Source organism: Styela clava, chromosome 8 (assembly GCF_964204865.1).
Source record: "Styela clava chromosome 8, kaStyClav1.hap1.2, whole genome shotgun sequence".
NCBI classification, from domain to species: domain Eukaryota; kingdom Metazoa; phylum Chordata; class Ascidiacea; order Stolidobranchia; family Styelidae; genus Styela; species Styela clava.
The window spans coordinates 12,511,835-12,529,466 of NC_135257.1; the positions used below are offsets into that span (position 1 = coordinate 12,511,835).

The 17,632-nt window shown below is 35.3% G+C and overlaps 1 protein-coding gene across 1 annotated transcript; it reads right to left on the reverse strand.

The window, feature by feature from the left end:
* Window positions 1–289: 289 nt before the first annotated feature.
* On the reverse strand, window positions 290–16,459 carry LOC120345972 (calcium-activated chloride channel regulator 3A-1-like). The gene is made up of 21 exons (XM_078115266.1): window positions 16,275–16,459; window positions 15,665–15,842; window positions 15,035–15,172; window positions 14,236–14,386; window positions 13,770–13,884; window positions 13,351–13,528; window positions 11,347–11,601; window positions 10,580–10,801; window positions 9,807–9,920; window positions 8,698–8,886; window positions 7,778–8,035; window positions 7,115–7,282; window positions 6,738–6,840; window positions 4,448–4,527; window positions 3,985–4,078; window positions 3,463–3,565; window positions 3,091–3,224; window positions 2,642–2,831; window positions 1,952–2,058; window positions 1,586–1,642; window positions 290–1,157 (listed from the first exon to the last, which is right to left on the reverse strand). Exons 1-21 carry the CDS (start codon window positions 16,457–16,459, stop codon window positions 1,042–1,044), a joined length of 3,135 nt encoding a protein of 1,044 aa, XP_077971392.1. The 3' UTR covers window positions 290–1,041.
* Between the last annotated feature and the right edge of the window lie 1,173 nt (window positions 16,460–17,632).

Sequence of the window (17,632 nt, forward strand, 5' to 3'; positions counted from 1 at the left end):
AATATTTAAGTATAGCTAGTAGTATATCGATGACTCACACCAAAAAATAATAGGGATCGGAGGCACATTGTAACTAACAATTTTTGTTTCGCAACCAATTTTTCTCGACATTTCGACAGATTACGGCTCCCACTATATAAGTATAAAAGAATGTACAGAATTGAGGGTTTAATAAAATAATAGACAATTATCAAAATTTAATTTCAACTACTGAATGTTATTAATGGTCAATCTATTTTTTTAACAAATACAAAAAACGCTTAATTCGAAACTGATCGAGCAACTAAAATTATTTTCAATCCCAAGGAAATTCGTGATTCAGAGCAACCATGATTGGAGTTCTGTCTGACAAACGTTAGATATACTTTTGATGGAATACACCTTATGCTAAGTATATTGTGTCTTCATAATCGAGGTATTGAAATTTGACTTCATTTCCTTCCGGCGTCTCATTGTCAAATAATGTTTCCAAATAATATAAATTCACCGTAAAAATATTTATTCCATGGTTATAGTTCGCCAAGCATACATCAGCGCTATAATATAGATGTCACATATACTTTCCAAAACACAAAATGTCAGTCAAAACAATCAGGGTGTCAATATGTGAAATAAAACTCTAAGACAGACTCGAAATTCAAGTAGTATATTCTTCCGGTAAACAAAAACAGGGATTGTAAGTAAAAATAAACGTAGGGGAATGAAAAAAAATGGCCATAGCATAATCTCCCCCACATAATTCCTACAACCATCACAATGTGTTGCAACGAGTCGAGTACCAGTCCGCATTTTGTCTTTTTATGCTCGTATCCAATCAAATTGTATGAATATCAAATACCGATAGTTTAGTTTAATTGTCAACCGGGAATTGGTTCTAGTTATACTTTAACTTCACAAAACAAGGTGTAAAGTGTTCATGAATTGGATCAATTACTTTAAGCTTCGTCTTCTTGATGTAATCTCAACGGATTTAGCCTTTTTTAGCAAAATTGAATGTACAAAATTAAAGAGTTCATTTATATACAATGGACATATTCAGATTTAAGCGACGTAGCCTGCGTTGGCGTATTTTTGCTGTCCACCTGAATTTTTTTGCGCCACCTTGATCTTTTTCTTCATTCCTTTCATTTGCAAAGCCAGGAATACAACGATGCATGCTTGAAATCAGAATATAATAGGTTAAAATATATATATTTAAAAGTTAGCAACATGCGTGCGGTTATATTCATTTAAGACGAAAATGCCAACTTCCGACCAAGCCCCTATACTTGATGCTGTGAAACAGCCCAGAGAAGGTAAAATTCGCCGATCCATAAATACACTTATTCATCTTGATGGTGTGCGTATTTAATCGCTCTGACAAAGTTTAATTGTTCATTTTATTAAATGCTGCCCACTTTGAAACCGAAAATTATTCGAGCAACTAATATGTATATAATATACACAAGCACTGATCAAATCTTAACTGTGGACTTAGCCAACCTCGGGTGAAAATGGCGCCCAGCCAATTCTAAACCGATCACAAATAACTAGAATTCAAAAAATAAAGTTATCAAATATTATAGGTCAGATGTGACGGACTTACCCAGTATTACAGTCGTGCAGATGAACACAATCATCAGTATCAATTCAACATCTGTTTCTGAAAAAAACACGAACAGTTTGATTTTTTTATAATTTGCACTCACCAAGAACAAGGATTCGAAAAACTATGTTCAATTGAAAATGCACAAATTTTTCCTGATTTGATGCATCATGACTGAGTGTATTTACCGATCGATTCTTGGTAACAACGACAAAATGACAAAACAACGACAAAACAATATTCATATACAACTCCATTGTATCTATTTCGGGAAATTTCATCTTTTGGTATATACCAAATTCGCGTATTTCCCAAACCCGCGCAAATAAACAACCCAGTCCAAGTGTTACATATGTTGCCCATTACCTGATTGCGGTGCCACCAACGGGTCAACAAAATAGTTTAATGTTGCCACATTCGAAACTTCCCCATAGTTTCCTGCTTCGTCATAAGCACAGACTGCTACTGCAATTCTAGAAAATGAATGAAACAAAGATGATGCATCGGTGTGCTTTCTTTTTATTATAAAATTTCTATCTAGTGTTTATTATGAAACCTTATTTGAAGCAATATTAATGGGGGGAGCTGACTCAGATGACTGTATGGTCGTATCGCTCCCCCAGTCTATACCGAATTACTTTGTGTATATTGTATATATTTTTTATTGATTCAATGCTTGTATTCTGATTGACGAAATGAATATATCTCTCTTTCTCTCTCAATATTAGCATCACTCCCTCAGAAATGAGAACTACTACTAAAAAAAATAAAAAATAAAAATATTTGGTAACTGTAACACTATGAATATCAGTGTAATTTTAATTTAAGTTATTGCAAATATCTTGGATTTTGAAAAATAAGCATCCCACTTTTTTATGAACGTTTCCTATTTTCCTGACTTGATTTTGATGTGATTGCAGTGGTATCATAATAGTTTCTTACTTACTCGGAATAAAAGGTATAAAAATGCCTCCTAAATATACCCGATAAATGTCTCTTGAATAGAATCAGTAATCTTTTTGATTTAAACAACAAAACGTATTAGAATTTGCTTACATTACCACTGCTTCACTAGATGGGATGTCATGAATAACAAACGAAAACGATTCTGAGTTGCCAGCTTCTTGTGGTGAAGTGATGCTTCCCTCAGTTACGTCAGTCTGGTTTATCAAAGTATTATCGAAAAACGTGTTCCCGAGTAAATTTGCTGTTTGGCCAAAGTTGTATCGAATTTCATAACCGGCAGCTAGAACCAAAGGTTATCAATTAACTCTTAATAACTATTTGAATGAGGAACGATGGCTTAAACCTAATTCTGGACAATGTTGGCATCGGGAGTTTCAAGATTTTACCAGCCGAGTTCTGGATTCATTAAAGTGTAACGGTAGCCTCTACAGTCTACAATACTGCATGAACAAAAGAGACTAAGGTCAATATGACTATTCAATCACGTTTGTAAAAAGTCAAGATTTAAGAATAACTTGTTATACCACATCACAGCATACCTGTGCCATCGTCATAGTCGTCGCCGGGAGCAGTGAAGACAACTCGGATGCTGCTACCGGATACAGTAACATCATTCTGATTTACAGACAAGTCTTGAATTTTACTTGGACGAAATACATCCGTAGTTGAAGTTCTGGAATTTAACAAAAGTAAAGTTTGCTCAAAAGCTTGATTCGACGCAAAAACGCGTATTAGTATTTTTGAAGCAGCAAAGCAAGTAAATGAGTGCCGGCAGGCAAATTTACGTCAAAATACTATTTATTGGAAACAAACAAAATGTCTGTAACTGACAACAAATAAAATCGACTACTGTATTTAAATTGATGAGGTGTACTTTCACGAGTTTGTCGCAGTAGTATTGAAATACTTGCCCGTTATAAGAGAATCCTCCAGGAGACGAATATCTTGAAAAATTGCCAGTATTCGTTTCAGTAGGGTCAATTGGTGCAGCGTTTGAATTCAGTGTTAAACCGCCTGTGTAAGTAAAACGATAATATCTAAGTGCGCAAAGAACATTTTGTGGGGTACGTATTTCATTAATAATTCTAATAAGATTATTTTGCAGATACAATAATAGAATACTGTATATTACTTTATTGAAGAACGAGTTGATAACGCAATTTTTTTTGATTCATTTTGTTTTACGGCTCTTATAACATCAATGCAATTTAGTATAACCGTTGACTACAAGCATGTAAAAAATGTTGATCTTTTATTTCGGAAAGTTAAAACATATAATTAGTGAGCTTAAATGTTTATGAATCTCGGAATACAAAGATTTTTTGGACGGGAAATCGATTTTCTAGTGAATTCAGCAAGTAAACATATCTGATCTGTGATTCATTTCTACTAAAGGTCTATGGAAAAACATTTTAGATCATGGTGTTACGTACCATTACTGTTGTATGTACCAAGTTTCAGTGCCGCGTTGGAATACGGAGATGAATACACTGACGAGGTTTGACCTTCAACTCCAGTTACGGAAACCTGTAATAAACAATATAACAATGCGCTCGGCTAAATAAATCTGCGGAAAACCACGCAGTGGCACAATTTATCATCACTCAAAAATTAGAGGTGAAAAAGAACGGGACTTGGTGAAGCCGTATAAAATTTGAAAACAAAAGAAATAGACTGAATTAATTAAATGAATGCATGAATAATTAATTGAACCATTTGTTCTTCAACATAATTCGATGCTATTCGGCTTATAAACTAGAACGATTTAGTGTCATCTTCATTCATAATTATAAAAGATAAAACTAGATAAAGAGTTTTCAAACATTTTTTAATATCGATTTCTGGAAAACCCCAATAATAACAGAATAGCAAAATCAAGACAGCATGGCGAATTACCTGTACAGAATATCTTCCTTCTCCATTATATTTTGTAAAATACTTTGAATAGATACCGTCATTTTTGCGAACATCGGGAGCTGTGACATAAAAAAATAACATTTAAAAAGATATATTATATTCTAAGTGACTTTCTGAATAATGCCCCACTTTAAAAACTTCGGTTGAGAAATTGCGCATCTGTTTATATATACTACAGTTTCAAACTAGAATTCGGTTGGAAACCGAAGACTTATCGATCGAAGGTTAGGGGATCCCCCAAAACTTTTGTTACGAAGGTGGGGAAGGCATGACGTAGTCAACGAATCTCCACATTCGAATTTTACTGCAATGAAAGTAGCGTCTCCCATTTACTAAAATATCAACTTATCTAGCAATGTACATATTGACCGAATGATAATGGGGTGAATGTTGACACCGATTGACGCCATCACAACTGGTTTCAACTTATTCCGACGGAATAACAGAATAGTATGAGATCAACTTATCGAACATGGTCAATTTGTAAATGCGCTTTTAACTGCATAATTGTACTAAGTAGACAGATGAAAGCGATCCACACCCGGTTAACAAATATTAGATTTACATATTTGCGGCATACTACGTTTGATTGTAGATCAGTGGTTCCCAACCGATGGCAAATTTCCCACTAGTGGGAAATTTGGAGGTTGCAGGTGGGAAATTTAATGCTCCTCTGAAAATGTACGCACAACAACACAATCATTAAATATTACACAATGAAAATCACAACATATGCCATGAAGCGGAAAAAGATTCCTACTCAATTAATCAAAACCTTAGTAAAATATCACGTTGTTGGGCATAACAACCTCGAAGGCATGTCTCAAACGGTCACCAATGCTTTGAATATTACGCAAGAAGATTTTCGTTGCAGCGCGCAAAAGAGAACAGTTTTTATTCAAATGTCTCAGAAGTATTGGGTAGGCACGCGCTCTGATGAACAAATATTTGACCCGTCCCTCCATTCTGCTAAATTGTTAATAAAAGGTAATGGCTTATGTAAAAATAAAGTACGATCGTAGTCATCCCGGCTACGTTTCATGTTTTTAACGAAAATTCGGAAAACGGTTCTATGTAACCACATGAAATGAGGCAACATATTTCAAATATACATTTGCTTATCAGTTTGCTAAGATTCGACAACATGGGCAATTTCAAATGAGTTCAAAGGTGATATTGACTGCGTCATTTGTAGATGTCCTCCGAATAGCAAGAACCAAAAGTTTCATAACATCGGTGGGACATAAATGAAACTTTGTCTCGTGGAGTGTGATGATATTCCGCCGAACGGATCTCCTTATCCAATAGCAATGCCCATTTTCAAAGATGGACTTCCGGTCTACCATATAAAAAAACAGCAGAATTGATATGGACGGTGTAATGTAATGTAAACTTTGATGCGTTTTTTTGTAATTTTAAGCGTTGAATTGTTCTATTCGATGGATAACACTGATTTTCTTTACACGGATCGTCACTGTCTTGGGATGCTAGACGGCGGAATGAATGTTTTCACGAGGTTTCAACCTCTACACCAATTGCAAGCCTTTATAGAAAGTCATACCAATTATTATTGACAAGGAAATTAGTCTTTTCAAACAAGTCCATATGTAATGGGAAATACCAACTCAGCCTAATCGGAAGTGGGAAATTGAGATAAAAAGGTTGGGAACCCCTGTTGTAGATACTGCGTCATTGTCGGATATATCAAAAGCAAACACGAACCATTTTATAACAATTAGTTTTCATTCATTCTTTGATTTAGGCACTACAGTTACATCGCATCAGACGGAACAAACTTGTAAAGGCGAGATGACAGAAAATAGCACTTCCCCAATGACATTTTACACATACGACCTAATGCCTACAATTTGTAAAATAACAATCTTGAACTTGAGTGCTTCCTTGTCTACTAGTGAAAGGTGAATCTCTAATTATAACAACTAATTATCTTTAAATTTAACGTGTTCTTGAGTTATTTTCTAACAAAACGACACTACAATGATCATTGTAGTCAAAATAGTTACCGAGAAATTCAGAATTGTATCAACGGATTTTGCAAATTCAATTCAAGAAATGTAATCAATTCTGTTAATAACAGTCGCTATTGACACTTTCAATATCGGGATTCGACAGATAAGGGTACACACTACCTTATTCAGTATGAGGTGCCTTATATTGAAGAAGTAAGTCTCGGCCAGTTACAACCTAATCTTTGGTGAGGCCGTGAGTTTCGCTTACTAACAAGAAGGTTATACGGAAAAATATACACCTGCTCCTTTGTCTTTCAATTTGATTGTCACGGGTCCACCTGAAGGTCTTTCAATTCTGGCAGTCACATCCGCATTTAGAACCGGTGCGTAACCCATGCTGACCTGAGAAAAAGTGTGATAGCGACTATTTCCAGTTGTTCTGATCTTATAAATTTAATATTGCGTCAGGGTTGCCTACTCGGTTTATGGCTGAAGCCGGTCTTCGTTTTGTTAATTTTTCATATTCGAGTTTATTGATATGAGCAGGCGCAATGGATTTAGGCAACAGGTTTAAATAATTTCTGAGTTCCTATCAATGGCATTAACAACTTTTTAGTCGTTTCTTGCAATACTTAGCTACTAATCTTTATATATATATATACAAATCAAAGCAAACCTGTGCGTAAACTACAATTGCATCTCCGTCAGATGCCTCAACTGTACCCATCCCGGATTCAACCTTAATAGGCTGTACATCTCTGTCAGACGCCATTGAGGTGGCAGTAGCAACCACGTTTTGTGTGTACTCATTGCCAGTGTTAACAAAGTAAGTCCAAGTTCCTGTCTGCAAAGTAAAAGTTTTTATATTACATTGTTTGAAACCAGATTATGTGTCGTTTGATAGTAACAACAAGTACCAGTACAAGTGCTTAGCGCTTGAGTCAAAAGTTAAAAATTGTAATATACGGATATTTTGTGAGTGAAATAAGTCTGTTGCTAAGTACGAATCCAAATTAAATCAGGTAACTATTGTTCACAATACACGTAATTAATCTTGTTTCAATGGAGAAAATAAACCACACTATCAAATATAACCATGAAGCATAATTATTCTCGTTTGAGAATAATCAAATCAGAACATTTGACAAAAGTGGGAACCGTGAATATCTGTGTGTGAATTGACGGATTCACCATCTGGATGGGAACGAAATATTGAGGCTTTTACTTTATTATTGTAATATATTCTTTTCTATATTTTATTTATTGGTCACGCATTATGTTATAACGCATATGCAAGGTTCTGATGATAAATAGAAAGATTATTTATTTTTAAACCTACCTCTGCTGTTCCAGAAATTGGGAAGTACACAGTTTTCAAAGCTGAATCAGCATCAGCGGTGAAACCAGCTTCACAGCGATCAGAAACTACTTGAGTTCCGTAGTTACAACCGCTAGGGGCAGTGATGACAATCTTCAGCGGTATATCATATTGAGACCAAGTGAACGTAAACACGGTGTTATTGCCGACAGTGTTATCCATAACAATTCGACCAATTTCTTGGTTGCCATCTTCCACAGTAAATGCTGAACTGTATATCTACATGCAAATAAAATTAGATGGATAAATCCTTTTACATGCACCAGGAAAGGGTCTTCATTTTCCAATTTGTGAATACTGGCAAGTCGAAAATTGAAGCCTTTTCTTTAATTCTAAATGATTTCAGATACCAGATTCAATTACAGCGTGTGTACCGAAGATTAAATTCACATGAGTAAAAACACAAACATCTAAATAGAGATTGGACTTGAAAAACTAAAACCTATGACAAATTCAACCGATGTACTTCATTAATTTTATGAATAAGGGTATTGCATTTTTGCTAAATTTTTTGGCTACTCTTTTTTTGTCTAAGTGAGTATAATAACCCATTGAACAAGAACCAAACCCATCCTAGAAAATTGGGCGCTCCCGTAGTATGTGCATCAAGATGGCAGACACCTAAACATAGTATGTGTATCAGGTTAGGGTTAGGCCAAAATTTTATTCCAATTTTTCTTATTTTAGTTCTATTACGAATTCGGGGACTAGCCAAGTGACTCCCGTAGTATTTGTACCTGAAATTATCGCCTAACCCTAACCTGATACACATAATACGTTCCGGTGTCCGCCATCTTGCTGCACATACTACGGTAGTCCCGGAAATTGTTATTGTACTATTATTTCAGAGCGTTTGTAGTAGCTTTTGACGATTTCCGCACCTGGAATGTTTCTCTATAGACATCTCCATCGTCAACTTTTGCGACCGATACAAATGCATCCGTAAGGGCTGTAGTTGTATTTGTATCACTGGAGTCTGCGAAATACCAAATTCCACCAGTATTCGCAGATATCACTGCTAGATTTGGATCCGCAGCTGAAGAAAATGCAATTGAATTCACAATAACACCCTGTAATACAATATATTGAGTATTAAAGTGAAAGAAATTAATTCTATATTCATTTCGAACTTGAATGTGTGTGTGCTTGCGTGCAAACCCAGCGTGATGTTAGACTACCAGCCTGGTAATATCTAAACGGGACAATCTAATACGTTAAAATCATTAATCGAATAAACGTTTACTGGCTTTGTCGTGAATATTATATTGTGAAACTGATGAAACGGGTCTCTACTTTTAAGCAAAACTTTGCTTATTCCGAATTTGTGCATCAAATTTCAACAAACGTTTTTGTGACTACTTTGCACAATCTTAGTGAGCCTTGCAAAAAAAATATAAACAACAATAAATACCACATTTCAAACTTGTGAGTAATGTAAATGAGTCTACCATCTATATAACAACTTTTCAGTCATACCTTTATCAAGCGAACAAAAGCCATTAAAGAGTATATACTAGCACAATATTGAATGAGTTCATCTTTTTAATTTTTCAATGCTATATGGTACGTAAATGCCTGCCAGATAGTCTCAAGTTTGCGATTAAGTTTGGTATCAGAAACCAAGAATTATGTTCATAGCCTAATAATTCCAAGTAATGGATTTTGTCACAAACATTGCTTAAAAATGCAAGTTAAATTTTAGTTTGTTGCCTTTCACGGTTCGGGTAGGATTCAATGATGTTGAAGTACTTGTTTACTGTCTTGGCCCCTATTTGCAAAATACGCCGATTACAATGTATGAATCTACTTCTTCCTTCAATTAATAAACAATAAAATGAAACGTCACTTTAGTGGCAAATATGGTATATATATTCTAGCACTGTGTTCCTTGTTCTTAATTTACAATGTGACTGGTTTAAAATCAATTTCCAATTAAAAAAACATTGATTTTTTCAGCCTGTAATTGGCCACTTTTTTACCGTTAACTTACCGCGGCAATGGTTTCATCATACACATCATCAAGTCTCGGATCTTCATTTTCTTCTCCATCACTGAGTACAATAAGGTTTCCGCCTTTTGCACTTTTCCCATTTTTTTCCAATAACTAGAAAATGAGAATAGATGGTTTTCATTAGCTGTTTTTACCCCAGCATATCACGAGGCTCTGCGCAAGCAACAATGACTATCCAAGGTTGTCGGCTCCGCGGGCCACAAAATTATTTTTGCATTGTTCGCGGGCCACAATAGGGCCAAGAATAGGTAAACAGTGCAATACAAAACAAACACTTTTATTGTACAATCACATAGTTATCAGGCATAGCCATTCTAGGCTAATATAATCCGCATTCGATTTTTAGTTTTCTATGATGCCTATATTGTTAGCATATATTCCCGACCAAAAAGTTAGTAAGCCAGATAACAATTTAGACTGCCAAGCACATCATTCAACTTCGTCCTCAGCAAGCCATAACACTATTTAATTCAGTAATATTAGTGATGACAATATGTTAAAAAAAATTTATGATTAATTTTATGACGAAACAAAACAAAATGCGATTTTTTGATTACTCTCCGAATGTCCCGCGGGCCTGGGTTTGGACCACCCTGATATAGACTATAGGACAGGTGGAGAGAAAAAACTTTGCAACGGTCGGGATTCGTCTAGTTCCCATCAATAGCTACTTAATTCGTCAAGCAGTTTATATATTTGTTACTATACTCATTTTAACCTTTCTTTAAACAAATCACTGCTCATTTTTATACCTCGATTCCTGCACGGATTCCACTCCCAATGCTGGTGCCTCCTTCAGCCACAGTTGGCAGCAAATTATTCAGTAATATTCTGTCGCTATAATCGTTAATGACAGTCATCTCGCTCAAGACTACTGCTGTGGAATCGAAATCTATCATACCCACTTCGCTATCTGTGGGAACCGCTTGGAGAAGGAACGTAGAAGCTGCTTGTCGCATCATTGTTAATCTATTCTGTAATTGAATTTAATACAATTTTACAAATCGGTACTTTTCCAAATAAGCATGCATTGGTAAAATTGGTGTGAAAGCCACCCACACTAACAAAGTGCCCTTTCACTGACATACATATTACCCAAATTTAATATAAGGTTGATGACTCAATCGACGGGCGAGGGATGCAATGTCGTGGAATATACATTTTCCTACGTATATGGGCGATATGCCTCACTAGGACAATATTTCGAAAAATGCAAGTTTCTATTTCACACCTAAGAAATCTAGCAGTTCATATAGCAACGTCGAAATTGCAATCTGCGATTGGGAAGCTACGGTGTATATTGATTGCCTTTGGATGATCGTGTGCGACAAACCGATCGCCCCTCAAATTTCACATAGAGCCATTTTAATCCCTCTTTGAAGTAGATAAGTACATAATAAAATGTGTAGGAATAACATGTTTGATTGTACCAACATCTTCCCGTAAAACAGACGATAGGGCTACGAACAAACATGACGTGTTATTCATGATATAACCATACTGTTTCCCAATCACTCACTTCGGTATCCATACTTCCCGATGTATCCAAAACAAGAACAAATCTTTGATACGTTTGAGGTTGAACAACTTCAAAATCAGGAGTAGTGACTTCAATTTGATTGTTCGTAGGGTTTTTTCCATTACCAAAGTCGCTGGAAGAACTGATGACATTCCATGTGCTTCTAAGATTGCACAGTCTGTTGTGTTCGTTCGGCGCGTCTCGGTTATGAAGATTGACGGGATCAGATGTGTCATCGTGGCAAAATGTGTATACCTGAAGTATAAAATGACTATTCATTTGATTGAATGACAAATAGTTTTTATCGCGCCGAGCTTGAATGACAAATATTTTTAATCTCGCCGAGGGTATTCTCTGAAAATATCATATTGATGGTCTCCTATTCGGACTAATAATATGAATTTTGTAGAAGCTAATCATTACACGACCTCTCATCACCAGTTGCTAAGGTCAGGCAAATACACTTCGTACGAAATGACACCCGCGATTAGGTCTAACAGTAATTAATACAGAAGCAGAACATATTGTATTAAAAAAAAGTACAGTATATGTCAAAGTGCCTGATTCGTTACATACAAAAACGTCCACAAGCCCGGCATTTGAAATGAAATGATCCAATCCAATTGAAATGTACTTAAATATATAAAAATGAAACTTTGAAAAAGAGGTTTCAATATTACCTGGGCACGTTAATTAACGCCGAAGTTAAGCCTGCGCATTTAATTGCACAATATAACTGAAATCTTACTTTAGCTGAAAAGAATAGTTATTTGTGTCTATGGCAATAAAAAACAACGCCTTATCATGAAATACGCTATATATATATATTAATGGATCCGTTGTCATGCAATAACTTGAGTGCATTTAGGGCAAGCCAAGACAAGTAGTTCCTTTATAAGAACCAACAGTTCCGATTGTTTTGTGTACCTATGTTTGCCAATAACGTAGGTACGTTCTAGGCACACAAAATTTATTATAACATAAAGTTTACAATACTTCTGAATTAGGAAACCGCAAATATATCTAATATTCGACCATCCCAACATTCCAGACCACAGTAAACAACCTTTTATCAAATCAAAGACCATAAACAAGACGGCGAGTTCGAATGACCTTCAATTTTCTTCTGTTTTTTACAGTACTTTGTTTGGACTGCAAAGGAAGGCTTGGCTATTGGCGTAAGGGCTTGTGTAACCAGACAAAAATTACAAACTCGTTTTGTATATTCAAACATTGCTCTATCGACTACTCAATTGCTGGACCGCGGTCGACAACAGAACTGATCGCACTCCCAATGCTTTGCAGTATTACAGCAATTTAAATCCTTCCACTCTTGCTTATGTCATAGTTGTCAGCGGGATCGAGTGGAATATAATAAAGTACGTTGACCATTATTAAACAGCAAGAAATGACTTCAATTCCATGTGACGACAATAACTCTTTATCCCAAATTGTATCATTTAATCTGATAATTTATGAAACTTTTCCACATTTTAATTCCGAATTTCACCCCGGTTGATAGGAAAAGGCGAGCGGTAAATATAATTCAGTTAGATTTTTCCATGTTACTTCGAGTTTGCCAGCCCCTAGCTAAGATTTTATATTTGGTATTTTTGCTTATAATTTTATTTCCTATATTCTTTGAAGGGCTGGCTCAGTTAGATAAGCCGTATTTTTTGTTCAGGTTAAATACCTATTTGTATTTATTTATAAATATCGTTTTTGCCCCCCTCCCTGCGCGAGGGAGGTCAGGGTTACTGGGCGAATATACAATTTTTAATTTGAATAAAAGTGCATAATAACAACATTTAATCATTTTATCCCGACGCGTCATTGTGTATTTTAGATAACCGTTTCTGTTCGTTCGCAACGTTGGAGCTGCCATGGGATTGTTTACTTCAAAGCTTATCACGTTTATAGATACCTATATTTGACAGTCTTGTATTAATGGCATTTGAATGAAAGTTGAATCCAACTGAGGCCAAACGAATATCTAATACTTACAGAATCTAAGTATTGATAAGACATCATCGAAGAACTAGCCGCCGCACTTCGTGATTCGTCAGGGAAAAAAATGCAGCCATCTTCTGGGAGCATCGTTTGTTGATTTGTATCGCATGCTCTGTAAGACTGACTATCCCAATTCACGTAGTAGTTGTCGCCTCGGACATTGACTGGGCATCTGAGTAAAAGTTGAATATATATTACTGTATATATAGCAACTTCTGACAGTACAGCACGTACTAGTATGTTTGATGATTCCAGGATTGAAAAGGCCGATTGCTGATGGACTTCTTACTATTGTATTATTGAACTCAAAATATATACTATGGTTCGGAACGTACATAGTTTAGCTTTATAGTTAATTCTATTGTAAGCGCCCTCAAAGTCCCAAGCAAAAATCACACAGGAAGTTCTAATACCTGTTGGCTTCTATCTTTCCGGCATATGAAAGATAAAAAGGATCATATCCATTGGTTACAACTTCATCGAAAACACCCCATCTGAAATGCGCCCATTCGTGTACAATTGTTTTACCTGAAATATTATCAAAATACAAACGAAGTCGTGGTTTGTTTGTCAATAAAAATGATTTATTTACGTATTCATGGCGCCGGGATATTTTATTTTTTGTATTGGAGTATATATCGTTTACACTTTGCAGACTTTCATAAAGGGAAATTCATTTGAACTATTTCAAAAAATACAAGCTAAATCTTAAATAAACAAAGACATCACAAAGGATGGTGATAAGTCAGAAATGGTTTTTGTGTTGTGTAATTGATTGATGAATTCTCCATGACGACCCACTAATAGTGAAACAATAAAATTAGACAGACGTGCTTTGCTGGGCAAAAATACAATTATGATGCGATGGAAAAGATATACCTCTAGGCCCATAATTGTAAACAAAGTTGTCATCGAGTAGATAGTTAGGAGTCAAATGAATATACGATCCAGGTTCACCACATTCACCGTATTGTAATGTATACGGAACTTCGCCATATGCTGGGTTTTCGTGAGCGACCACAACCTCCGCCTACATCATTAAAAAAAATGGAATACACCGTGTGCATGAATGTATTATATATATATTTGATATAGAGCAGAGTTATATTATTATTTTATTAAATAAACACGATTCAAGTTCCCCACATTCACCGTATTGTAGTATATACGTCACTTCGCCATATGCCTCGATTTAGTAAGCGACCACAACCTCTTCCTCAGCAATAAATAAATCACGTTGTTCTGTATTTAATATTTCATTGTTAATAGTATTTTTAATCTTGTATCGATTTTATTCCATCCTTACGAGGAGACTTGAAACAAATCAAGGCTTAGGTATTCCTATAGCCTGGGCATCTCAAGTTCAAATAAGTCAGCTTATGGTCAACTTATACATCACGAATGAAAAACGGCAGGACCACCATAAATTTCGTCAACGTGAAAAGTCGATAAGCCAAAAGATTTACCGTGTGAAAATTAGAAACACGTTTGCAAGTGACAATAAAATTTGTTGGAGTTTTTAGTGTGTACGTTCTTTAATTTGTTACATATTTAAAAACAATTTTTCATTAGTACAAAAGTGCTAAAAGCTCATCATTTCAAAAATACTAATACAATATTTATAATGAAACATTGGGTTTTCGGGATAATTTTTTTAAAGTTTAATTCGGCATCTTACCCTTTTATAGCTTTCTCCGTCGCTCCGATCATAATTGCCATTGGTCCAAGTTTTCGGTACGAGTATAGTAATTTTTTCAAAGTATGCTCGTTTATTTGTGGCACGGAATAAATCTCGAGAAGCGTCTGTCCACGAACTCTGTAAAATAGATTATGAATCTTCGAATGTTGAAGAATGTAATACATATACATGGTAAACGGCTTTCTAGAAGCACAATTCGAACTACACTTTGAACAAATATGGATTTAATTTATTACAATAACGGCCTACGACATTGCCTAACTCGCTAACTGTGTTTCGAAGATCTGAGATGTTGGTTTTAAGATCTAACCAACCCCCAGTGCCTCATCCTATAGAACATAAGTGTTTCATACTCGCTCTGTTTCGAACCAGACAGATATTGGTATTTTCAAATTGTCTGAGAGACTGGTTGTGCAGATCCTTGCTTTCAGGGAACGTCGAACATTGTTTCGAGTGGTACGACCAAAGCGATTCATTTTATTTCATACTCTTATATTTTGTCTCCTTAAAAATTAGATTAAAACGAATACAAAGGAGTGGAAATGTTGAAAAAACAAAAGCCATGGTCTAATTTTAATAGTAATGGTTGCCATTTGCCAAGTTTTTTACCTTAAGGGCATCTATGATAGCCGGATCTTCTGGAACTTCGGGATTAATCGCAATCACAAGTCCTGTGTATTTATTGTTTTTAATTTTCACTTTCCCTTCTATTATTCCTCCTAAGGAAAACAGGGTCAAACACAATATAGCTGCTTTGGTTTGTAAATTCATTTTATCTTTTAAATCTCTGCAAAGCAAGACAGCATATTTTCATTTACAGCAAAATATTTGTTATTATTGTTTATAGATGTGTCTTAATTCTCAAATAAACTCTATCGGCTAAATATTCGTCAATTTTATGATATATATACATCTTCATAACTCATTTTAACAAATTCAAGACGACTAATGAATATAGAAATGTTGCCTAGCATCGTTTCAATACTCGTGTCTCATCGACGAGAATATCCGCTGACGACCCTACATCAAGGATAGACCTCTCTACGCTTGTCAAAAGTCTTTTGTGGCTCTCCTGCTTATACACTTTTAAAATTTTAGTTGGGGATTCGCGTTGTATAGTTAGATCAAATATAAAAAATATACTCATCTGATGATTATCAAAATTAGCTATCCTTTTGCATTTTTAACATATCTAATATGTATGTATAGAGCATCTTACTTTGCAGCGTGTGAGACTAAATCTTTATAATGCTCTTTTGTCGCTACTGCTGACGAAGTAACTGCTTCTAAATTGGTGCATGGCAACCGTCCGTGGCAACCATTAATGTAAAATAAACATTTGAGTTTTACGTCAAGACAAGGAGCGGCAACTTTGTTCAAATTAAAATCATGGGGCGGAGTCATAACTTGGTTCACGACACATATTACTGTTTGCTCAATATTCACTATTCATAAACCCTAATAGTAGACAGTCGATAACAAAAAACTTACGTGCAATTAAATTTATTACTTTGTTTAAATACTTGAATTCTCGATGCACTTTCTCAAAACAGTGTATGTTGAACGTGGGTGTGATATGTGATATGAGCGTTGGCATTCAAGATTACGAAATACTGCACCTGTACAGTGTACATAGAGTCATGTTATCATATATCATAGTCATCTACTCCAGGATATAAACTTCAGTTTGGAATACTGACTGAATACTGTCTACATGTGACAACATGTGCAAGAAAACGTTTGTGCAGAGGCCAATGCAAACTGAAATCGTAATTACATGCTTCATAAATCTACCGAGAATGAGCTTTTACATTACAGTAAATGCTGAACTAAATCTTCATTAAGCGATTTTGCGTATTTTATAGCTTTAAAATGATAAAACAATGGATCTTTTGTACATAGCCCCCGCCAAAAACCACCCCGCCGCCACTCAAAATAAAACAATTAGTAATTATCAAGCTAGAGTTCCTAGAGGGGGCTCTAGGAATGCAGATTGCGCTGGAAATTCAAATCATTCCTAACCCGAACCCGAACTGGTTTATTACTGATTTTTTATTTCAAAACTTGGCGGGAGTGTTTTTCTAAAATCTCATATTTTTGCATTGGTGGCGAGGGCTTCGTACAAAAGATGCAAAACAATTCCTCTCGTTACAGAGAAAAGGCAAAAGCGTGCGCTCATCAAATAACCAACTTCAAGTACTTATCTGCTAACGGGGTGTTCTCTATTTCAAGGTTAGTGAAAATTTAATATCGTCTACGTTGGTTATCGACTCAACAAATTCGTATTAATAAGAAATGCACTGCTGTAAGTTTTGGTTTTCGTTGGACTTGGATGTTCTGCATATATATATATAATTGATTGTGATGTTTGCTCGCCTTTCATTTTATGATCTATGCTGATATTAAAAAAATACAGTGTGTATCCTTGTTCAGAAATATAAAATCTTTAGTGTCTAACTCTACGCTATAAATCCTTATGAAAAATTCATCAAACTGTTCATAATATTATAAAAGTACACTGAGTTTGTTTGTGTTTCAAGTCGTTGAAATTACTATGATATTGAAGTCATATTGGCG

What these genes read in the sequence shown, in the direction of transcription:
- LOC120345972 (XM_078115266.1), bottom strand. Translation starts at nt 16,459, where the DNA reads ATGACTCCGCCCCATGATTTTAATTTGAACAAAGTTGCCGCTCCTTGT. An exon ending in CTATCATAGATGCCCTTAAG is followed by an intron (nt 15,173 to 15,664) that starts GTAAAAAACTTG and finishes TCTATTTTACAG; the next exon opens with AGTTCGTGGACAGACGCTTC. An exon ending in GGAGGATTCTCTTATAACGG is followed by an intron (nt 3,225 to 3,462) that starts GCAAGTATTTCA and finishes GTTAAATTCCAG; the next exon opens with AACTTCAACTACGGATGTAT.